Source organism: Onychostoma macrolepis, chromosome 03 (assembly GCF_012432095.1).
Source record: "Onychostoma macrolepis isolate SWU-2019 chromosome 03, ASM1243209v1, whole genome shotgun sequence".
Taxonomy (NCBI): Eukaryota; Metazoa; Chordata; class Actinopteri; order Cypriniformes; family Cyprinidae; genus Onychostoma; species Onychostoma macrolepis.
Window position 1 is genome coordinate 22,303,465 of NC_081157.1, and position 25,861 is coordinate 22,329,325.

Consider the following 25,861-nt stretch of genomic DNA (forward strand, 5'->3'; position numbering starts at 1 on the left):
TGCCTTGATCGTGTGCTCAGTACGGTGTTCAAGGCTCCTCCACCTTCTTTTGAGCCTACCAAAAGCCATCTCGACTGCCATCCTGTTTGATTCAATTTAAAATTGAAGTGCCTCTGAGCATCCGTCAGGTGGCCATTGTCTGAATATGGCTTTTGTATCCAGTTGAGAAGGGGGTATGCTGGATCAGCTAAAATTAATAGGGGGATGTTCGACTCCTGCAATGTATTTTGCTGGGATGGATGGAAACAGAGTGCCATTCTCTGCTTTTCTGAACAATCCAGAGTTTGCAAAAATCTGGGCATCATGGACACTACCTGGCCAGCCTACGCACACGTCTCGGGAATATTCCTTTATGGTCGACTACTGCCTGCATCACGATGGAGTAAAACCCTTTCCGGTTATAGAAGGCTGTTGCATTGGGACCATCAGGTCGATCTATTTTCATGTGTGTACCATCCAGGCAGCCACTTACTTGTGGAAAACCCCACTGATGGAGAAAAGAATCTACAATTTGTTCGGCCTCACTGGCATTTGGAAAGCACACAAAGATGGGCTGTAAGTGTTGGCAGACAGCTTTGCAAAACTCTCGTGTGATTGCATGCACGGTTGATCTTCCTAAGCCGAAAAGATGAGCTATGGTCCGGTATTCCACCTGGGTACCCAAACGCCACAACGCAACGACCACTCTCTTTTGGACACTGACTGCTGTTCGGAGATGCATGTCTGTCTTCTCCAGGTGCGGAGCAAGTAAATGGCAGAGATGCAGGTAAGTGTTTTTACTCATTCTTAGGTTTTGCACCCAGTCTGTCTCCCTCCACTGCAGTTGCTCCCACCAGCACTGTGGTCTTGGAGCAACCCAGACATTGCGGTCAAGAGAGTGTAGGCTGTTTAATAACAACAGTTTAAAGAACAAAACTAGATTACGACGCCTCTCCCGATAGCAATTTAATAACGTTTTGCGGATTTTCGTGCGTCTTTGCAGTTTAATATTTGTTTTGTCAACAGCAGCTAACACAAAACCAGCTAATCTGCAGGCCTCCATTCTCTCCGAGACGCCACAACATTGCTATGGTTACCACGCTGCCATTCATGGCAGGTTCGGGAGTGAGTCTTGTTCCGTACACACATAGAACGATAATTTACGGGACTCACTCCTGCATTTAAATGCGGTTGTCACTCCTGAAACTTGCAGTGTGTACGTGGCCTAAAAAACCTAACAAATCACATGAGCCAATATTTTATTCACAATAGAACATAGATAACATAACAAATGTTTAAACTGAGAAATCTTACAATTTTATGCACAAAAGGAGCTCATTTCAAATTTGATGCCTGCTACAGGTCTCAAAAAATTTGGCACGGGGGCAACAAAGGGCTGAAAAAGCAAGACATTTTGAAAAGTTTCAGCTGGGAGAACATCTAGCAATTAATTAAGTTAATTGACATCAGGTCTGTAACATTAGCTATAAAAGGGATGTCTTAGAGAGGCAGAGTCTCTCGGAAGTAAAGATGGGCAGAGGCTCTCCAATCTGTGAAAGAGAGTGTAAAAAGATTGTGGAATACTTTAAAAACAACGTTTCTCAACGTCAAATTGCAAAGGCTTTGCAAATCTCATCATCTACAGTGCATAACATCATCAAAAAGATTCAGGGAAACTGGAGAAATTTCTGTGCGTAAGGGACAAGGCCGAAGACCTTTGTTGGATGCCTGTGGTCTTCGGGCCCTCAGATGACTCATTGGCACGATTCTGTCATTGACATTACTAAATGTGCCCAGGAATACTTCCAGAAATTACTGTCGGTAAACACAATCTGCCGTGCCATCTGCAGATGCCAACTAAAGCTCTATCATGCAAAAAAGAAGTCATATGTGAACATGGTCCAGTAGCGCCGTCGTGTCCTGTCAGCCAAGGCTCATTTAAAATGGACTGTTTCAAAGTGGAAAAGTGTTCTATGGTCAGACAAGTCCAAGTTTGACATTCTTGTTGGAAATCATGGATGCCGTGTCCTCCGGGCTAAAGAGGAGGGAGGACCTTCCAGCGTATTATCAACGTTCACTTCAAAATCCAGCATCTCTGATGGTATGGGTTGCATAAGTGCATGCGGTATGGGCAGCTTGCATGTTTTGGAAGGCACTATGAATGCTGAAAGGTGTTTTAGAGCAACATATGCTCCCCTCCAGACGACATGAATTTCAGCAGGACAATGCAAAACCTCATACTGCAGCTGTTACAACAGCATGGCTTCGTAGTAGAAGAGTCCTGGTGCTGAATTGGCCTGCCTGCAGTCCAGATCTTTCACCTATAGAGAACTTTTGGTGCATAATTAAATGAAAAATACGTCAAAGATGACCACAAACTCTTCAGCAGCTGGAAACCTATATAAGGCAAGAATGGGACCAAATTCCAACACCAGAATTCCAGAAACTCATAACCTCGATGCCCAGACGTCTTCAAACTGTTTTGAAAAGAAGAAGAGATGCTACACCATGGTAAACATGTGCCAAATTTTTTGAGACCTGTAGCAGGCGCCAAATTTGAAATGAGCTCCTTTTGTGCATAAAATTGTAAAATATCTCAGTTTAAACATTTGTTATGTTATCTATGTTCTATTGTGAATAAAATATTGGTGCATTGGTGTATTAATTTGTGCATTTTGAACAGTTTTATTAAAGGTGTAAAAAGTCATAAACAAACATGTGTGGGCGGCCCTGAAACTCCCCTTCTTTTGGATTAGTGAACCCTCCCCCATCTAGCAGTACTACATGTACATCATGGGTACTCAAGTTCAGAGGCCAAGCGGGCTGCATTTAAACTACATCAAATGCGAAGGGCCACAAATTACAATTTGCATCATCAGACTTCATTTAAGACAATATTTGCAAATTTACTGATTTATTAATACAGTTTATTGCTTATGAAATACAGTTTATTACTTATCTAAGTTTTGCTTGTCCTTGTCCTATTTAAAATAACACTGAGCATGAATATATATATATATATATATATATATATAAAAAAAGAGTAAAAATCGAATTAAAAACAAAAAAAAACTGCCTAATATTTTGAACGCAATTTGTAATAAAAATACATTAATCATGCAGGCCACAGAATGAATGCAGACGGGCCACCTGTTGAGTACCCCGATGTACACAGTAAATGCGACAACCGCGAGCTCAATTCATTTTGAAGTGGGAGAGAAGCGGCTGGCAAGTCAAGCTTGTTCACAAGAATCCTGCCGCTTAGTCATGTAGTCTGTTAGCGGCACTTACAAGATAAAACAAATATGTGAACTTAGAAAGCTGACATCACAATCATGTCATGGAGAAAATTTTGTTTTGTTTTTTCTATTGTATTGTATTGTATTGTATGTACTCTTAATATGTGCTTTAGTGTGTGATCATATTGGACCCTGTTTGAAAATTTTAGGTGCCACTGTTTTTTTTCCTTTACCTTGGTCCTCAGAAATTGCTGAAGTGTTCACACCTAAAATACTTAAGGGAAATGACAAGGACAAAAACAAAAATGTATACAGGTATTGAACTTCTTTTTTTTTTCTTTTTTGGTGTGTTAGATGCAGGCCATTATTATTTAATAACATGAAAATGCTCTGTCCTCTAGGTTTGTGTGTCCATATGCTGGTCAGTTTCTTTGCAGTCTGACCAGCCTTGTGTTTGTGATGGAGGGTGAAGGAGAGGTGCTTTATAACACTGTTTCATGGGATCCTCGTCTGTTAGATGGTTTGAGCAAGACTGACAAGTCTGCAGGTCCCTTGTACGACATTAAATGTTTTAATGGTTCAATCTCAAGACTTCACCTTCCACACTGTGAAATATTCTCAGGTATGCATCATTTCTACATGTGAATGTAATGAGTGCATATAATTCTCACAGTGTGAGGGCTTAAATAATCAGCTTTGTTGGAAAACCATCCGCATATGTTAAATAATAAAATATAATTATCTAAAATTTTTGTGTGTTTTACAGAGGAAGATATGGATCGTTTATCTGTAGCACATTTCACTAATGGTAATGTAGCAATAATGAATCCGCTTAAAGTGACTGAAACGCATGTGATGATTGACATCAAAGATCTTTCCATCTTTGGGCTCATAAAAAGGATGATATTTCGTTCTTCCCCCGTCGTTGCCCAAGTACTTGTCTTTCTGCGACCAATAACTATGAGAGAGGAAGAAAACATACTGGATGTCCATTTGCTCCCATGGAATGTTCCACTGTCAGAGGTATCAATACTTTTTGTTTTAATTATAATATGATACTAAAAATTGGTCTTGACATGTGGGTGGGTTTGTATTAACATGCACTCTGAACCATATCATATGTGCACAATGTTCATAATTTACCTGGGGTTAACAATGTACATTCCTAAACCCTGGGTTCACATTCTTATTTGCATATTTGTGGTGTTAATGTCACTGATTGAATGAACACAGCACACAACCTTTTTACATCAAGGCTCTAGCATTGCACATCCTCATATTGCAGGCTGTACTATTTCCCCGAATTGACTTTTCAGGCTGTAAAGGTAGAAATTCAACCTTCTTCACTCCAAATCATGTATTTTCCATCAGCATTTGTCATTTTTTTTCCATCAAACCCTAAAACAGCTGTTTATACGTGGTGTTTCTGTGACTGTCCAAAGCATACGAGGCGCGTGATTAGTTGACAAGCGTCTAATCGTAACATTCTAACAAAGGGTCATTTCACATTTTATAATTTTGACACCACAATGCGAATAATCCTGTTTAAAAAGTGGTTCTAACCCTGCTTCTAAATTACAAGTGTGAAATTCCTTTAGGGTTAAAAGCAGGGTTTAAAACTATGATAACCCTGGGTTAAGTACAGTGTGAAAAGCCCTAAAGTGTAGATGTAGTAAGAGATTCACCAGGTGTAGTCAACTTTGATTGTGAGAATACAGAACCAATGAGCTTGCAATGAAAAGACTGACAGCTTCAGTGATTATACAAGGAATATAATCAAATTATAAAATTAAAATAATCCATGTGACATCAGTGGTTCAACCTTAATTTTTTAAAGCTATGAGAATACTGTTTGTGCACAAAGAAAACAAGAATAATGACTTTATTCAACAATTTCTTGTCTTCTGTGTTTACTTTAAATTTCAGTAAGCTTATTACTCACTAAAAACTCCCACAGTTCGTGTTTTCATGCCATTTTAAGTCTTGTTTTGACATAAAAAAGTGGTTATATCTAAATGTGTGAATTGTTTACTTACCTTTTTTAATTAGTCTTCCCATTAATGCCATTATATTGCTCATTCAGACTGATTCACGAACGCACACAAACACAAGATTTCTCACATGAACCAATCACAGCCGATCATAGCCAGTGATATCCAATCATATTGCGATGGAGGCATTGACTTCCCCCAGTCATTCTGAATAACCCCCAGCAAACTCACAGCACACTTTGGGGCGTCTGTTAAAACTCAATGGGCTCAGGAGAGGTGAGAGAGACACAGACTCCCGCTGTAGCTTTACCTGCTGGAGTTACTGTTGGACATTGTTTCTTTAGAAAAACAAGTGATTTATACACTTTGTAATGTTATATTTTGTAATATTGGCATTGTTTTTTTTTGTTTTGTTTTTGTACTACATTGTTTTTTCTCATCCAATTTTTGAGGAGGCACTGCCTCCCTTGACTCCTCGGAGGAAATGCCCCTGCCTTAAAGTGACATTTCTTAATTGTGTTAAAAATAAAGGCTGTTTAGATATTGGGATATTGTTTAATTATGTTGGAAGGGACCATTTTTGTTACCTAGGCTCTGGCTGGCCTACACAGCCTAACCCCAACCTCTTCTTAAGGTCAAGGACCAGCACGCGGAGAATACACACATTAAAACCAGTTCAAAGTGTCGTCTCACCCCGGGAACACAATACCGTCTGTGTTGTCAACCAGAGGGATCTACAGTGCAGCCAGCGGTAACATCATATTTAATTGAAACATTATTCATTAAATTTAGTTGCAGAAAGCTCTACAATATATTATGTTATAATTAAAGTGTTAGTTCACCCAAAAATGTATTTCTGCTTTTCACGGTCCAGTAAAAAAAGAAAAGAAAGAAATTTAAAAAGTGATAATACGCCACTGAATCAATATCAGGGCCAGTAAATAATTGGAAAATTTTCATTTCTGGGTAAACTTTCCCTTTAATGTCACTAACAATGTCACTGAAGTATGGATTTTGTTGTTTTTGCTTATCTTTTTCTTCTACTTGTTTTAACACATTTTAGCACAAAGATTAAAGCTGATTTATCAGGCCTTTTAGTTTTTCTGCCCAATAATTTATTTCACTTTTTTCAGACCGAGGAGTTTGAGTTTAATTTTGGTCCAAACTATCATCCCACATTTGAAGTGTTTGTGAATGTCAGAAATAAGGAGGTCAAGCTAAGTCTTATGAATAGCACTGAAGGAAGGGAAGTGTGGGTTCCACGACGAATCCTTCTCACAGGTAATGAATGACAGAAATAATTGTTGCTAGCAATGCTAGAATTTATCATGAATATGAAGTTGTGTAATTATAACACCAGTTGGGAAATAAAAGCATATACATAATGGAAGATTTAAAATAGACTTAACTTGTGATTAAAAACAGATTTAACCCATATCACATGATTATATGTAAGCTTTTGCTTTAGACACGTTATTCCTTACAGTTAAATGAATTAGTGCCATATAAAGGTGAAAAATATATTCAGTAATATTATCATGAGTTAAAGTTATCATTTCATTCTTGAGTTGTGTGCTTTTATTTGACATACAGTTGATTAGTGTTTTCCCAAGTGTTTCAAGATGATTTTAACATTTTGGCTTAAACTAAATAGAATATTGTGATCTATGAAGTCTTTATCTTTGTTTTACCTTTTTTTATTAGGAGTGCAAAACATACAACATATGATGAACACAAAACACAAAAACAGCAATAGAACAGCAATGAAAATAAATAGCAATGACAATCTGAATAATAGTAGAAGTATTTAAGTAGTATTAACATGCATAATAATACTAATAATACTAAAGATGGTGATGATAATAATATTCTGTGATGACGGCAACAGTCATATAAATAATAATAAAACTAAAACTAATATTAATAGTAACAATAGTAATAATAAGTCTTTATCATTCTAACTACTTTGATAAGGTTTTGATTTAATTAGGTTTTTATGACTGATTTTTCTGTTTTGTTATTAACAGGCCAAGATGTAGACCTCCCAGTTCACAGGCAGCTCATGGGTACGAACTTAATTGCAGTAGTTGCTCATTTTTTCTGATACACAATCAAATCAAAAAAATTGAATCTTTTTGTTTGTTTGGATCAGCATCTGAATTTGTGAACAAACACAGATCTCCCCTCATTCAGAGAGTTTCATCAGTGATGACGATTGCTGATGGTCTGAGGGCCAAAGGTATGATTACACCTGAAATGTACGATAAAATTCATGATACAAAACCACGGCAAAACAAAATGAGAGCCTTGTTGAAAGCTCTGGACTCTGGAGGAGCTTCTGTAAAAGCAGAATTCTACAGATTGCTGAAGGAGAACGAACCTCATCTTGTAGATGAACTGGATTCTGGACCCAATAGACCACAGTAATGCTGAGACTACATTAGAGAGGAACACTTCAGTCAGTTTGAGACATAAACAACAGCTACAGCTTCTTTACATGTATATAAGAGAGATCCAGGTGCTTATTTTCTGAATTTAGTACAAGATTTACAAATTATATTTCTGTCATGAATCCCACAAGTTTGTGTCAAACCATCATGTTCTTCAGCATAATCTGAGAATGAACCAAATAGCATCTTGTGCTTCAGTGGAAGCAAGAACATTTGACTATCTGTACAATGTCAACATGTGTATGTCTGCTGATGCTGTATGTAACTGTGAAATGCAGCATCTAAAATATTTCTTCATTTGTCATGCTTTAATGTTTATTTTCAAAATTCTCAAACTGTATCCAGATTGGTTTAATTTGAATCCCTATATTTGGTGCTCATTGTCTATGTGACCCTCTCTGTGAAGTCATTTTTGTGATTTACTGTTTTCTACATAAAATCATCCTTCATAAGGTAAAGAACATTCTGTGAAAATATAACCTTTATATCGTTAATATTGACCGAGTATGGCCATGTAAAGTATTGAAATTATATTGAAATGAATGATTGAAATCAAACTTTGATGCTTGTTATTTCATAATTAGATTTTGAGACTTTAGCCTGGATTTCACAGAGAGGGTCACATATGTTAATGTACAGTAATGTGTTTATCGTTTACTCTGATTGGATTTGTTTAATATGAGGTATGATGCTGTTACTGTATGACATATGAGTAACTATGAATGTTTTCATTTTGTAATACTGTGGAAAAATACACACAATTAAAAAAAGACACAATTATGTCTTCATCATAAAATCGATTACAATTGGATTTAATCTGACAACAGTGAGAAGAAGGGGAAGAAACATCATTGGCCACAGGGCTATTGTCAATGTACCAGGGCAACGTGGGGGTAACATTACCCTTTGTTCTGCCATTTCACAGAATGGGGTCCTCCACTGCCATGCCAGCTTGGGTCCTTACAACACTGACCTCATTCTTACATTTTTAGACGGATTAGACAATATTATCACAGCAGCAAACCAAAGGGACCAGATGCAATATAAATGCCTCATTCATTCATTCATTCATTCAATACATTGGCGTCTGGGACAATGTAGCTTTCCATCGTTCTGCTCTGGTCCAAAACTGGTTTCATCAACACCCAAAATTTACAGTTCAATACCTTCCACCATACTCCCCCTTCCTAAACCCCATCGAGGAGTTCTTCTCAGCATGGCGGTGGAAGGTTTATGATCTCCGGCCCTATGTCTAGATGGCCCTCATTCAAGCTATGGAGGAAGCATGTGATGAAATTGAAGCAGCATCCATACAAGGGTGGATTCGGCACTCCAAAAGATTCTTCCCACGTTGCCTTGCAAATGAAAATATAGCCTGTGATGTTGACGAGGCCCTGTGGCCAGATCCAGCTAGGCGGAGAGATGTTTAGGTTTTTTATTTTATTTTTTATTTTTTTATTCGGTACTGAACTGGAAATGCAATTTGTTACAGGATTACTGTAAGCTTACAGTACAATGGTACGTTCAGTAATACTGTATGAAAACCGGAAAATGTTTTGTTAGGAATGTTTTGAAATTGACTGACTTGAGTAGATGAAAAGAAATAAATATTTTCATTAGTCTGCACAATTGGTGTCATGTGATGTTGGTGAATGTATTTTTACACTTTCTCTGTGTAAATGCTAAAAGTGTTTTAGGTTGAGCACAGGAGTGTTTAACTGATTCAAACAGAATCAGACCATATGATGGTGGTTTATGACAACAAAATAAGGTTTTTATAAGACATTGTATAGTTTTGACGAAAGTGTTCCATTTTGCAAATTATCTGAGGTGTACTGACTACTTTGGTGTAGTGTTGTGCTAATTGTGTGAAGGGGTTTGGAAAACCGGGCCCTGTTTTCAAAATTGTGCTTAAGCAATTGAAAAAAAACTGTATATAGACATAATAAATATACACAAAACACATATGTTATGCAAACAAAAACCTTTATTTTGGATGCCATTAATAATTTGATTAATAAATAATCATTTGATTTTAAATAATCATTATATATTATATTTGGGGAAGTCGTGGCCTAATGGTTAGCGAGTTGGACTCGTAACCCAAAGGTATTTGGGTAATATGATGCAACATAACCCAGCGGGCATCATATCAATTGATAACCATTTGATGTCAAATGTTAGTCAAGACTTGATCTAGATACTGTGTAACATAATTTTAAGATCAGTTTGGACAGCAAATTCTTCCACTGGTAATTGGGTGAAAATATGAAGTTAATACTCGCACCGAAATTGGTTTAATGTATATGCAAGCCAAAGTGTTTGACATTCAGTTTACATCAAATCAGTGTCATTGTTTAGATGTCAAATTGATGTCTTATTGACATCACACTGGTGAAAGCCACACACTCGGATGCCAACACTGAATAGAGGTAGTTTGTCCATGTTGAAATGATTCTGCTCACCGTGGATGTGTGCACATGGAAACAGTGTCCCAGGTCTCTCTCCTTCAAACCAACTGACAGATACATGAGGAAAAGGAAAAACTCATCGATTGGCTGCAGCTGCTGTCTCTGAAAAGGTAAAAACATGGATGAAAGGTAAGTTTGTATTATGCTATCACCTAAGAAGCGGTTCCCAATTCCATACAAATACAATTTTTCTGTATTGCGTAGTGGCCTTCTTATGGCCCATACAAAATGGATGTAAGCCTGAAGTGGCCCACTTGAAAAATAGCAAAAATGGCCCAAATGTATCAAATCACATATGGGCCTCTGTAGGCAAAGATGCAGTGTTCACGGCAATGTGTAATCTGAATGTGACCCTAAAGTGGCCCATGTGGTAAATAGCGAATATGGCCCAAATTGTGCCAACCAAATCTGGGCCGCCTTTGGAAAAAATGTGGCGCAATCGACAAGGGCTAATCAGGGTGTAAACCAAATGTGGCCCAGGTAAATTAAAATGTATCTGGGCCAGTTTTGGCAAAGATATGACACAGTAAGCACTGGCTAATGTGGCTGTGAGCCTAAAGTGGCCTGCATATAAAATTACAAATATTGCCCAAATAATTAATAACAATTTGGGCCACTTTTGGCAAATATACTGCACAGTCAGCATTGGCTAATCAGTGTGTAAGCCTAACTTGTCCCACATTAGACATGGCAAATATGCCCCATATTATAAGGCATTATAAAGCAGATGAGGGCTTCTACTGGTTTGGATGTAGCACTTGACACTGGCTAATTGAAATGGAAGTTTGAAATTGTAAATATGGCCTGATAGAATTTGGCTACTTTTAGGATGCAACACAGTTAACAGATGCAGGGTGATCTGTATATGAGAAGAAGGCTACATACCCAAAAATGTATTTTTGAAACATGCTTTTAATGTCAATTATAAGTGAACTGTTCAGCATAAAAACAGAAGTGCACCATAATGATATCTGTTATTGACACGGTTTCTGTTCATTTGGACTTTGTTTTCCTTTTGCACCATTTCCCTAGTTGTGTTTATTGTATTATTCTGTTCAGGTGTGCCTAATTAATTATCCTTCCCTACAAACAAGCCTGCACTGGCCCTTTACGGGCCCACTTAGAGCTAGTGATGCAAAGTCCGATTCATTTCCGTGAACTGGTTCTTTTCGGACAGATCGGCTCATTGAACCGGTTCAAAAAGCAGATTCATCGGTTCCTGATGTCATCCAGCAATATCGTCTCTACGCATTTATTTTCTAACAACTCAATGCCATGTTGTATCAATGAAACATTCAAACAAGTAATTTGTGTCAAAACACATTGAAACATTAAAAAAAAAGTTATTTGTGTGAAAGCATATTGCTGATTATTGCCATTGTAGCAAATTTGCTCAAAAGAGAAACGTACATAAATAATTACAATTAATTATGATTAATTACAATTATTTATATCAGCTGCCAGTAGTAACTGTAGCAGAATTAAATTGCCATCAACCAATCTGTTCGTCCAGCGAACATTCAGTGTAAGTTCATATCAACTCTAGGAAAGGATATTTTAGTGGCCACAGAAAACACTTTCCTACAGTATTAATGCATTAGAGCATGTACCAAAGATTGTAAAGGGACATTGTAAAGGGACATTAATTTGCAAGGCAAGATATTCTTTAAGTAATTGTGTGAAAACTACGCTTTATTAATTGCAACTCTGTAAATTTGTGTGAAAGTGTTCGTTTATTTTGGAAACTGCAGTGATTATTGGTAAGTATTTCATGTCACGCTAAAAAGTGCACCCAGGTACGTGAATCCCATGAGACCAGGTAGGGTATTGAAGGTGGAGAGTTCCTGCCGGACCTGAGACTCGAACTCATAACCTTTGGGTTACAAGTCCAACTCTCTAACCATTAAGTCACAACTACCCCAAATAAAATATATGAAAAAAAAAATATATATATATATACACACACATACATATATTACTTCAAATCCAATGATTATTTATTAATCAAACTATGAATCGCGATTAATGCACACAAATTAAAAGTTTTTGTTTACATAATATGTGAGTGTGTTGTGTACATTTATTATGTCTATATAAATACAAACACATGCTTGTATATATTTACAGTTTTCCTCGTTTGCTAACACACAATTCATGAAACAATTCACCATTTTCTCACAACTATAAACACAATCTCAAAACTACACAATTTCTGCAAACTTCAGACTTTCAGGTCAAAGTCAAACATTTTAGTCAAAAACATATTCTCTTTTGTCAGAATCTAATCTTTGGCCTCAGATGACACACAAAGCTGTCAAACACACAGACTATTTTCCTGTCTAGAGAACACTAGTGAGATCAATTCAAAACACTGTTACAAAAACCTCCTTTTGGGAAACAGGAATCCTGCAATGATTGTTACAGTATGCAGCATAAATAGAGCGGTGCAGATACAGTGAAATTCAGCAATAAACTGTAAGAAAAGCTTACTTTCATTACACTACTGTAAAGTGATGCTACAGTAGATGAAAATCACTAGAAGAGAAAAGTTTAAAGACCAAACAACTGAATATACAGTAAACACACATTGGAATGTACTGTCAGTTACTGTACATAAATAAATAAATAAATTCAGCATCCTCTGCCAAGTTGCATTACAGTATTGGTAGTATCCTTATTTATTATACAATAGCAGTTTCTTAGTCTTCTGAGAAAAGACTTTCTCTGCCTCTCCTAGAGAGTCGACTCTCAGTTCTGCACAAATACAGTACATGTAAGAAGTACTTGGAATTAATTCAACAGTTACGAGTTTGAGGGTGTGTGCTACAGTATTTACAGAACAAAGAACCGTGAAAGTTCTCTCATCTGAAGTACTGCTACTATGTACTGTAATTGTACTGTGTAAGTAGTGTAAAACCCTGAAGATGATCCTGCAGGCCAGCTTTCCTTATGTTCATTCCATGCAAAAGAAGATGGTCAACTATAGTGCTTTATATTTCATCAGCAACAAATTACCTTTCACCTCGTCCCCTTCATTTTTCTTTTCTCCTCCTATTCCTTTGTCTCCCATTACCAGGATTTATTTTCCAAAACACATAATCACCTGTGCTCTTGTTCATATCATCCTGAGATTCTGACTGCAGCTCTGCTCGAATTAGCAGTTCTGATCAAGTTTGTCTTTTTTTTTTTTTTTTGTAAAAAGCAGAAATTTTACAGTGAATTGGTTATATGAGCCGCTCTTTTTGCAGCTGCAAATTTACAAAATTGGTTTTAACTATGAGTGTCATATGTCTTAATGACTGAGACTTATTTGACGCAAGGACAATGAATTTGACAAATCAAATTCACATATCAGAGGGAATGATGAGAACGGGCAGTATGTGTTATAGTGTGTCAATGTGAGAACATGTGACTCGAGATCCATTCTCATGCTCCCATTAAAAAAAAAAAAAAAAAAAAAACTGTAATTGATTTTATGATGAAGACATAATTGTGTCTTTTTTTTTTAATTGGGCATGGTTATTTTTCCACAGTATTACAAAATGAAAATATTCATAGTTACTCATATGTCATACAGTAACAGCATCATACCTCATATTAAACAAATCCAATCAGAGTAAACGATAAACACATTACTGTACATTAACATATGTGACCCTCTCTGTGAAATCCAGGCTAAAGTCTCAAAATCTAATTATGAAATAACAAGCATCAAAGTTTGATTTCAATCATTAATTTCAATATGATTTCAATCCTTTACATGGCCATACTCGGCCAATATTAACGATATAAAGGTTATATTTTCACAGAATGTTCTTTACCTTATGAAGGATGATTTTATGTAGAAAACAGTAAATCACAAAAATGACTTCACAGAGAGGGTCACATATACAATGAGCACCAAATATAGGGATTTAAATTAGACCAATCGTTTATGTCTCAAACTGACTGAAGTGTTCCTCTCTAATGTAGTCTCAGCATTACTGTGGTCTATTGGGTCCAGAATCCAGTTCATCTACAAGATGAGGTTCGTTCTCCTTCAGCAATCTGTAGAATTCTGCTTTTACAGAAGCTCCTCCAGAGTCCAGAGCTTTCAACAAGGCTCTCATTTTGTTTTGCCGTGGTTTTGTATCGTGAATTTTATCATACATTTCAGGTGTAATCATACCTTTGGCCCTCAGACCATCAGCAATCGTCATCACTGATGAAACTCTCTGAATGAGGGGAGATCTGTGTTTGTTCACAAATTCAGATGCTGATCCAAACAAACAAAAAGATTCAAATTTTTTGATTAAAAAATTGTGTGTATCAGAAAGAATGAGCAACTACTGCAATTAAGTTCGTACCCATGAGCTGCCTGTGAACTGGGAGGTCTACATCTTGGCCTGTTAATAACAAAACAGAAAAATCAGTCATAAAAACCTAATTAAATCAAAACCTTATCAAAGTAGTTAGAATGATAAAGACTTATTATTACTATTGTTACTATTATTATTAGTTTTAGTTTTATTATTATTTATATGACTGTTGCCGTCCTCACAGAATATTATTATCACCATCTTTAGTATTATTATTATTATTATTATTGTGCATGTTAATACTACTTAAATACTTCTACTATTATTCAGATTGTCATTGCTATTTATTTTCATTGCTGTTCTATTGCTGTTTTTGTGTTTTGTGTTCATCATATGTTGTATGTTTTGCACTCCTAATAAAAAAAGGTAAAACAAAGATAAAGACTTCATAGATCACAATATTCTATTTAGTTTAAGCCAAAATGTTAAAATCATCTTGAAACACTTGGGAAAACACTAATCAACTGTATGTCAAATAAAAGCACACAACTCAAGAATGAAATGATAACTTTAACTCATGATAATATTACTGAATATATTTTTCACCTTTATATGGCACTAATTCATTTAACTGTAAGGAATAACGTGTCTAAAGCAAAAGCTTACATATAATCATGTGATATGGGTTAAATCTGTTTTTAATCACAAGTTAAGTCTATTTTAAATCTTCCATTATGTATATGCTTTTTATTTCCCAACTGGTGTTATAATTACACAACTTCATATTCATGATAAATTCTAGCATTGCTAGCAACAATTATTTCTGTCATTCATTACCTGTGAGAAGGATTCGTCGTGGAACCCACACTTCCCTTCCTTCAGTGCTATTCATAAGACTTAGCTTGACCTCCTTATTTCTGACATTCACAAACACTTCAAATGTGGGATGATAGTTTGGACCAAAATTAAACTCAAACTCCTCGGTCTGAAAAAAGTGAAAGAAATTATTGGGCAGAAAAACTAAAAGGCCTGATAAATCAACTTTAATCTTTGTGCTAAAATGTGTTAAAACAAGTAGAAGAAAAAGATAAGCAAAAACAACAAAATCCATACTTCAGTGACATTGTTAGTGACATTAAAGGGAAAGTTTACCCAGAAATGAAAATTTTGTAATTATTTACTGGCCCTGATATTGATTCAGTGGCGTATTATCACTTTTTAAATTTCTTTCTTTTCTTTTTTTACTGGACCGTGAAAAGTAGAAATACATTTTTGGGTGAACTAACACTTTAATTATAACGGAATATATTGCAGAGATTTCTGCAACTAAATATAATGAATAATGTTTAAATTAAATATAATTAAATAAAGATGTTACCGCTGGCTGCACTGTAGATCCCTCTGGTTGACAACACAGACGGTATTGTGTTCCCGGGGTGAGACAACACTTTGAACTGGTTTTAATGTGTGTATTCTCCGCGTGTTGGTCCTTGACCTTAAGAAGAGGTTGGGGTTAGGAAGAGGCTGTGTAGGCCAGCCAGAGCCTAGGTAACAAAAATGGTCCCTTCCAACATAATGAGACAATATCTCCTAATCCCAATATCTAAACAGCCTTTATTTTTAACACAATTAAGAAATGTCACTTTAAGGCAGGGGCATTTCCTCCGAGGAGTCAAGGGAGGCAGTGCCTCCTCAAAAATTGGATGAGAAAAAACAATGTAGTACAAAAAAACAAAACAATGCCAATATTACAAAATATAACATTACAAAGTGTATAAATCACTTGTTTTTTCTAAAGAAACAATGTCCAACAGTAACTCCAGCAGGTAAAGCTACAGCGGGAGTCCGTGTCTCTCTCACCTCTCCTGAGCCCATTGAGTTTTAACAGACGCCCCAAAGTGTGCCGTGAGTTTGCTGGGGGTTATTGAGAACGACTGGGGGAAGTCAATGCCTCCATTGCAATATGATTGGATATGACTCGTTATGATCGGCTGTGATTGGTTCATGTGAGAAATCCCGCCTCTTGTGTTTGTGTGCATTCAGTCTGAATGAGCAATATAATGGCATTAATGGGACGACTAATTTAAAAAGGTAAGTAAACAATTCACATACTTGGATATAACTACTTTTTTATGTCAAAACAAGACTTAAAATGGCATGAAAACATGAACCGTGGGAGTGAGTAATCAGCTTGGTGAAGTTTAAAGTAAACACGGAAGACAAGAAATTGTTGAATAAAGTCATTATTCTTGTTTACTTTGCACACAAAAAGTATTCTTGTAGCTTTAAAAAAATTAAGGTTGAACCACTGATGTCACATGGACTATTTTAATGATGTCCTTACTACCTTTCTGGGCCTTGGACGTGGTAGTTGTGTTGCTGTCTATGCAGGGTCAGAAGCTCTCGGATTTCATCAAAAGTATCTTAATTTTTGTTCTGAAGATGAACGAAGGTCTTATGGGATTGGAATGACATGAGTGTGAGTAATTAATGAAAGAATTATCATTTTTGTGTGAACAAACCCATTTAAGCCATATATTCTGCTTTCGGTGTCATATTCAATGATTATTACATCTGTCAGTGATTCACACAAAGTATAATTTGAGTATATGAATAATTTAGTGGACTCCTGCATTTAAATTCTGCTGTCACTCCTGACAATTTATAGTGTGTTTTCGGCAACATGAAAACTAAATCCTTTAAGAATTTTGTAATTTGATTATATTCCTTACATAATCACTGAAGCTGTTGATCTTTTCGTCGCAAGATCATTGGTTCTGTATTCTCACAATCAAAGTTGACTGCACCCACAGTGAATCTCTTACTTACATCTACACTTTAGGGCTTTTCAAACTGTACTTAACCCAGGTTTATCATAGTTTTAAACCCTGCTTTTAACCCTAAAGGAATTTCACACTTGTAATTTAGAAGCAGGGTTAGAACCACTTTTTAAACATGATTATGGAACCCTGCTCCAGAGAAGGGTTGGTGCCTCTTGAATGTTACGATTAGACACTTAACTAATCACGCGCCTAATATGCTTTGGACAGTCACAGAAACACCACGTATAAACAGCTGTTTCAGGGTTTGATGGAAAAAAATGATTTGGAGTGAAGAAGGTTGAATTTTTACCTTTCCAGCCTGAAAAGTCAATTCGGGGAAATAGTACAGCCTGCAATATGAGGATGTGCAATGCTAGAGCCTTGATGTAAAAAGGTTGTGTGCTGTGTTCATTCAATCAGTGACATTAACACCACAAATATGCAAATAAGAATGTGAACCCGGGGTTTAGGAATGTACGGTGTTAACCCCAGGTAAATTATGAACATTGTGCTCATATGATATGATTCAGAGTGCATGTTAATACAAACCCACCCACATGTCAAGACCAATTTTTAGTATCATAGGATCATTAAAACAAAAAAGTATTGATACCTCTGACAGTGGAACATTCCATGGGAGCAAATGGACATCCAGTATGTTTTCTTCCTCTCTCATAGTTATTGGTCGCAGAAAGACAAGTACTTGGGCAACGACGGGGGAAGGACAAAATATCCTTTTTATGAGCCCAAAGATGGAGAGATCTTTGATGTCAATCATCACATGCGTTTCAGTCACTTTAAGCGGATTCATTATTGCTACATTACCATTAGTGAAATGTGCTACAGATAAACGATCCATATCTTCCTCTGTAAAATACACAAAAATTGTAGATAATTATATTTTATTATTTAACATATGCAGATGGTTTTCCAACAAAGCTGATTATTTAAGCCCTCACACTGTGAGAATTATATGCACTCATTACATTCACATGTAGAAATGATGCATACCTGAGAATATTTCACAGTGTGGAAGGTGAAGTCTTGAGATTGAACCATTAAAACACTTAATGTCGTACAAGGGACCTGCAGACTTGTCAGTCTTGCTCAAACCATCTAACAGACGAGGATCCCATGAAACAGTGTTATAAAGCACCTCTCCTTCACCCTCCATCACAAACACAAGGCTGGTCAGACTGCAAAGAAACTGACCAGCATATGGACACACAAACCTAGAGGACAGAGCATTTTCATGTTATTAAATAATAATGGCCTGCATCTTTTATTATGTGACAGTAAAGGGTGTGGATCAGAGTTTTAGTAAAATAAAACAGACTAAATCAGCAACAGCAACTTCCCAGAAAAACGAAAGAAGATGATCAACACACCAGATTAACACACCAGAGAGAGAGAGAGAGAAAAAAAAAGGTTCAATACCTGTATACATTTTTGTTTTTGTCCTTGTCATTTCCTTTAAGTATTTTAGGTGTGAACACTTCAGCAATTTCTGAGGACCAAGGTAAAGGAAAACAACAGTGGCACATAAAGTTTTCAAACAGGGTCCAAAATGATCACACACTAAAGCACATATTAAGAGTAAATGCAATACAATACAATACAATACAATACAAAAAAACAAACAAACAAAACAAAACAAAAACAGAGGTTTAGCATCCAGGACAGCTAAAGGTTTCTCCATGACATGATTGTGATGTCAGCTTTCTAAGTTCACATATTTTTTTTATCTTGTAAGTGCCGCTAACAGACTACATGACTAAGCGGCAGGATTCTTGTGAACAAGCTCGACTTGCCAGCCGCTTCTCTCCCACTTCAAAATGAATTGAGCTCGCGGTTGTCGCATTTACTGTGTACATCGGGGTACTCAACAGGTGGCCCGTCTGCATTCATTTTGTGGCCCGCGTCATGCTGAAGATTAATGCATTTTTATTACAATTTGCGTTCAAAATATTAGGCAGCTTTATTTGTATTTATTTTTTTATTAAATGTATACAATCGCATGCAGTAACAGCTGCTCGACTTCTGCAAGCGCTGTAACTAACCACGCGACACGCCCCAAACAACAACCAACAAAAGAGGACATTTAATAACATGAGTTTACGCAGTTGAGTGTTTGAAATAACTTCATTTTGTGAGCTGATGTGTGGTTTTTGTCACAGAACGAGGCAGATAATATTATATTCTATAAGGAAGTGGTTCTCAATTACAGTCTTTGGGTATCCCCTGTTCTGCACATTTTGCATGTGTCCCTTATTTAAAGTGCCCCTATTAAGGATTTTTGAAAATTACCTTTCATGTAGTGTGTGACACAGCTGAATGAAAACATCCTACAAAGTTTTAAATCTGAAAGTACACCGTGTATGAAGTTATTAGGCTTGTTTGAGATGCGCCTCGCCTGAAATGTAGGCGAGAGTAGGCGGCTGCAGTGAGGGGAGGAGTGAAATAAGCGCAGTCAAGACCGACAGTTCTGACCTCTCGAGATGGAACAGATACCTACGAGATCAAAGGCAGATATTGCATTATTCTCACTCATATGCTGTGCTGCTGATAAACATGATATCATTTCGTTCTGTTGCTTTTGTATTAATATAAATATGATGAACAAGACACTCAAAGTGCTTGCTATTTAATTCCACACGAAAGGCGTATTTATCATCCATTTTTATTTTAATTCAAACACATATTTTAGATTTTTATAGAAAATACAACAACAATCACATATCTCACACAGAGATCGCACTGTCATAGTGTTTGGGAATATCCATGCACAATTTAAATACATAATGGCATGAAATCAGATTTAAAAAATAAAACATTTTAGAAGAGAACACAGATTTTGCTCATCTCAAACAAGCCTTTTGTCTCTCAAAAGAAAGAGTCGACTCTGAATCATTGAAACGAGTCGTTTTTAAAACGAATCTTAAGCCGTTGACGTCAAAATGAAACATTAGCATATTGCCCGCCTACTTGTTGCCACTAGGTGATGCTTTTGGAGTGTTAAAAATAGCTGTTTCCCCGGTAACGGCTGTACACAAATCAGCACTGCTCACAATTATTGAATTGGCGAATTCCAAACAGAAGTGAGCATCCCTATGCCCTACTCCCTTCGAAGGGCAGAGCCCTTGAAGTGTGTTCTTTAAACGGTGTAGGGCATTACTGTCTCCTATAAGCGTTTGGAACTTCCTTGGTAAAGGGAATGAGGACAAAACGTTACCTTGACAAAGCTGCGCGTGCGTGCAGCATTCAGCGCTCCAACAATTGTTGCAAATAAATATTTCTTCTTATTGTTATTATTTTATTAAAATATTGTCTGTGTCTTATTTACTATTAAACTTTTTCAAACTAAACTTGCTTAAACTTGCTAACAATACAGTCTTAAATCATATTTTTTTTCTTTTTCTTTTTTTTAATCACTGACGAAAATATTTTGTATTACATAAAGAAAAATTAAATTGGCTTATTCTACTTACGTTTGTATGTAAAGTCAAAATAAACCCCAATTTTGCTTTAAAATGCATCGCAAGAGCTCCTAGTGAAGATCACATGATCACAAACGGAAATCACTTCCGTGAAGTGGCCATCGCATGTTCCCTTCACTAAAGGACTTCTGGAAGGGCCCTTCGTGGGAATCAGTTGCTCACTTTCGTTTGGAACGTCCCTACAAATGGCGTCCCCTTCCCGAAGTGCCCTTCAAGGGCGCAAAAAAGCCGTTTGGAATTTGCCCTAGCCTTTTTCACAACAATCGGAAATTACGTCAGCGCAGGGTAAAGTTAGTTCCGTTACAGGTCTGCGCCTATTATATCAGTGTGCCCTTTTCTCAAATAATGCTTCTTACCTTTTCTGTTTTGTCTGTTTTCCAAGTTGTTGTTATATAATCTATAAAGAAATATCATTTTACTTGTTTGTAACTTATATGGCCACTGACTCGTGAGATAATGCGCTTAACATAGCGCTGGATGGATCTATTCTCCATCTCTGGCAAAGTCCCTTTTTTAAATAGTCTTTGATCTCCGGTACATTTGAGCGTATTCTCAATTTACTAAGTCATTTCCCCTCGAATCACCACATCGTGATAAATTACTTCAAAATGACAACATTTATGTCCAGATGCACATTTTTCCATGAATACATTAAACAATTCTCAGTCCAGTTGAAGCATATTAAACTCAACACAAGTAATCCCGATAAAATAGGAACAAGGCCACGAATCTTCAAAATAATATGTATTTCCCAGGGCATGTTACACGCCGTATATTTACTCCATCACATTAATGCAAAGGAGAGCAAGTAGAAAATTCAACATTACTTTAATAATAATAATAGCGGAAAAAATCACGAGTCATAATGCACAGCCAGCACCAAACGGACAGAATGGCAAAGCTAACTGATTCTGCCACCATTTAGAATTAAACAAATGTGTATTTGTGATGACCCGATCTGACCAAACAGTTAATTGTGAAATGTTTGCGTTTTGTAGAGTACAGTACCGGCAGTTCAAGCATTTTCATAGGATCTAATTTGTAAAATAAAGACTTTGATTCTCTAATTCATTCTTGTTCAGTACGGCCGCTGTTGTCACCGGAAAAACTTTTAACCTGCAAGCGCCAATCCGGAAGCCAGAAACGCGGAAGTGTGAAAAAGGCACTGCTTTAAAAAAAAAAAAAAAATCGACCAGTCGGACCAATCACCGCAGATTAGCGTCACAAAGGAGGGGTTTGGAGAAATGAATTGTTGAGCGAATCGTTTGGGAGTCGTTAAGCAAATAAGATAAAAATAAATGCATACTGTAAGAAAATGAAAGTGTTTTTTGACCTTGCATGCATGTCAACCTGTTGTTGGGGACTCCCAAAACTAAAAAAATAACCTTTCATAACCCATAACATGCTCATTAGTTCAGTTCATGGATCTAACGAGCTGATGATCTCAATCAGGTGTGTTAAATAAGGGAGACATGCAAAATGTGCAGAGCAGGGGGCCCCCAAAACTGGAATTGAGAACCACTGCTATACAGTAATAAATGCTATGTCGATTAGCATTGGATTAGGCCTGTATACTTAATTATTATGAAAATACCAGAGATGGTTTGAAGAACACAGCTAAACCATATATTGGCATGTCCTATGTTTACTGTTGTATAGGCCTATTGTTGGATATTTAAATAAACAGCCAGATCGCAAACAGATTCAATCACCCACGCAATCTTGTTCATAAATGACAGGATTCATATATCTATTTTTCCACTATCGGGCCGAACGGTTCTAAGAACCGTACGTAGGTACGTGCTGGTAGAGTGCGTGTGCGTGACCTCGCCACTCAGGATCTGTCACTTGTCTGTTGCCTGGCTGCTAGTTTCTCCGTAGTTTGCTAAGCGCGCTATTTTGAGCAATGTAAACACAAATTAGTAATAAAATCTAAAGAAATTTCTGATCATCCTCCATAACGTGGTGGTTATTTACACCTCATATCATATGTAATTTACACTTGTGTTACCACGGCAACGACTGACGCATTTGAATTGCATTCCAAAGAGATCTGTTATCAGCCCCGCAGTGGAAAACGAAACCGTATACGTGCTGACTGGTCCGGATTGGCACGGGACGGGACGGTTAAGCGAAGAGAACCGTTCGGACCGATAGTGGAAAAGCGGCTATTATTCAAATCTGCGTTCGCTCTGCCGCTGACCAGAGAGAGCAGTTTACGTATACGTATATACAGGTGCTGGTCATATAATTAGAATATCATCAAAAAGTTGATTTATTTCACTAATTCCATTCAAAAAGTGAAACTTGTATATTATATTCATTCATTACACACAGACTGATATATTTCAAATGTTTTTTTCTTTTAATTTTGATGATTAGAGCTTACAGCTCATGAAAGTCAAAAATCAGTATCTCAAAATATTAGAATATTTACATTTGAGTTTGAATAAATGGCCGTCCCTACAGTATAAATTCTGGGTATCTCTTGTTCTTTGAAACCACAATAATGGGGAACACTGCTGACTTGGCAATGATCCAGAAGACGAACATTGACACCCTCCACAAAGAGGGCAAGTCACAGAAGGTCATTACTGAAAGGTGTGGCTGTTTACAGAGTGCTGTATCAAAGCATATTAAATGCAAAGTTGACTGGAAGGAAGAATTTAGGTAGGAAAAGGTACACAAGCAACAGGGATGACCGCAAGCTTGAGAATACTGTCAAGCAAAGCTGATTCAAACACTTGGGAGAGCTTCACAAGGAGAGAACTGAAGCTGGAGTCTGCATCAAGAGTCACCACGCTCAGACGTCTTCAGGAAAAGGGCTACCAAGCCACTTCTGAACCAGAGACAACGTCAGAAGCGTCTTAACTAGGCTGTGGAGAAAAAGAACTGGACTGTTGCTCAGTGGTCCAAAGTCCTCTTTTCAGATGAAAGTAAATTTTACATTTAATTTGGAAATCAAGGTCCCAGAGTCTGAAGGAAGAGTGAAGAGGCACAGAATCCATGTTGCTTGAAGTCCAGTGTGAAGTTTCCACAGTCAGTGATGATTTGGGCTGCCACGTCATCTGCTGGTGTTGGTCCACTGTGTTTTCTGAAGTCCACAGTCAACGCAGCCAACTACCAGGAGATTTTAGAGCACTTCATGCTTCCTTCTGTTGACAAGCTTTATGGAGATGCTGATTTCATTTTCCAGCAGGACTTGGCACCTGCCCACACTGCCAAAGGTACCAAAAGCTGGTTCAATGACCATAGTGTTACTGTGTTTGATTGGCCAGCAAACTCGCCTGACCTGAACCCCATAGAGAATCTATGAAGTATTGTCAAGAGGAAGATGAGAGACACCAGACCCAACAATGCAGATGAGCTGAAGGCCACTATCAGAGCAATCTGGGCTCTCATAACACCTGAGCAGTCCCACAGACTGATCGACTCCATGCCACGCCGCATTGCTGCAGTAATTCAGGCAAAAGGAGCCCCAACTAAGTATTGAGTGCTGTACATGCTCATACTTTTCATTTTCATACTTTTCAGTTGGCCAAGATTTCTAAAAATCCTTTCTTTGTATTGGTCTTAAGTAATATTCTAATATTTTGAGATACTGATTTTTGACTTTCATGAGCTGTAAGCTCTAATCATCAAAATTAAAAGAAATAAACATTTGAAATATATCAGTCTGTGTGTAATGAATGAATATAATATACAAGTTTCACTTTTTGAATGGAATTAGTGAAATAAATCAACTTTTTGATGATATTTTAATTATATGACCAGCTCCTGTATCTTGGCCGTGTTCACACTTGGCGTCTTTTTTTTTGGACTAGAAAAAGTTGAGGAGAGCGCTTTTTTAATGAAAAAAAAAGCTGGCAGCGTCTACAAATAGCAGCAGAGAGCGTCTTTTGTTTCCATAGCAACAGCTGCTACAGTAGCTGAGCGACCACTAATGCTACAGAAGCTAACATGATGTTTTTAAGTAGTAGATGATAAACTTACCTGAACAAAAAATGATCCAACCAATCTGTGCCCACACAGCCTCTTTATGATGTATATTATGATAGAGTTTTGTGCTCATATCACACAGCTCCGAAACTAGTACGATCAATCTATCTACCGGCACCTTCTCCTTTTTTTCTTTTTTAGATTCAAGTTTTTTCAACTCAAAAAAACGCTCTGAGCTGCAGAAAAAGACGCCGACGGTTGCGTTTTAAAAAGCGCTCAGAACTTTTTTGAAAACACGGTTTACTCCATAGGATTATAATAGGGACTTTAAGCAGCCTCCACTGCTGGAACGGCAACGGCATTCCAACGTCATATTGCGCGTTTGCGACTTCAACTGCTACTTCGTGGCGTTCTCCATCTACTAGCGGAGAACAGCTGCTTTATGACAGCTTATGTAGTTAAATGTTGCGTTTCATGATATATACCATTTAATTCCATCAGTATAAGATTCTACCATTAGTCTTTCTTTTAATCTGTGTTGATTATGTTTTAAACTTTGATTATGTTTTAAAAGCTAATTTTAAATATTTTTTCGTTTGTACAAATATGTCTGCTGTGTCTCATTTAGAAGGCTGCGTCCTCCGGAGGTCTCATTCGAAGGGTGCATACGTCATCGAGACTGTCTCATTTCAGAAAAGCAAGCAGGACACTCCGAATGCGACCTTCTTTCACAGGAATTCGGAGGATGCATCAGGTGTATCCTTCGCTGCAACAGATAACCCACAATTCTTTGCGTCAATAAACAACTGTCGTTAATTTGAAAAATGCCGGTGCCGGCAGATGTACACACAAGCGCAGATGTGGTGTTTTCAACTTAACTTAAATTGCCTCCAATAAAAACTTTGAGGTTTATATAGGTTAAACTTTGTTCTTAATATCCTCCTCCTTTTTTTCCTCTAACAGCTGTCTGTTGTACGAACGTTGCAGCTCCTCAAACATTGAGCGAAATAAAACAAGCTTCTTTTTTTTTAATTACTTTCCAAATTTAGAAACATTTTTCCTTAATTTAAGTAGTGTGAGAGTGCAACAATGCTCTAAAATGTGTTGGCAAATCAACGTGATACTTCCTGTTTTTTTCCCCGCCCGTCCTACGAAGGCCGTCTCGTTTAATTCTA

General features: G+C 37.1%; 1 protein-coding gene and 1 pseudogene across 1 annotated transcript in view; one reads left to right on the forward strand and one right to left on the reverse strand.

Annotated features, from left to right (window-relative positions):
• LOC131536296 (uncharacterized) overlaps window positions 1-9,288 on the forward strand; it is a 41,806-nt pseudogene extending 32,518 nt beyond the window's left edge.
• A 2,898-nt stretch (window positions 9,289-12,186) lies between these two features.
• The window catches only part of LOC131536294 (nuclear body protein SP140-like protein), a 60,599-nt gene continuing 46,924 nt past the window's right edge, over window positions 12,187-25,861 (reverse strand). Inside the window, exons 5-11 of the mRNA XM_058769124.1 lie at window positions 18,688-18,757; window positions 18,262-18,482; window positions 17,864-18,117; window positions 15,807-15,923; window positions 15,266-15,413; window positions 14,477-14,515; window positions 12,187-14,385 (exon numbers count right to left, since the gene is read on the reverse strand). Of these exons, the coding sequence (XP_058625107.1) occupies window positions 14,111-14,385; window positions 14,477-14,515; window positions 15,266-15,413; window positions 15,807-15,923; window positions 17,864-18,117; window positions 18,262-18,482; window positions 18,688-18,757 (1,124 nt within the window). The 3' untranslated portion in view covers window positions 12,187-14,110. The remainder of the gene's footprint in view (window positions 14,386-14,476; window positions 14,516-15,265; window positions 15,414-15,806; window positions 15,924-17,863; window positions 18,118-18,261; window positions 18,483-18,687; window positions 18,758-25,861) is intronic.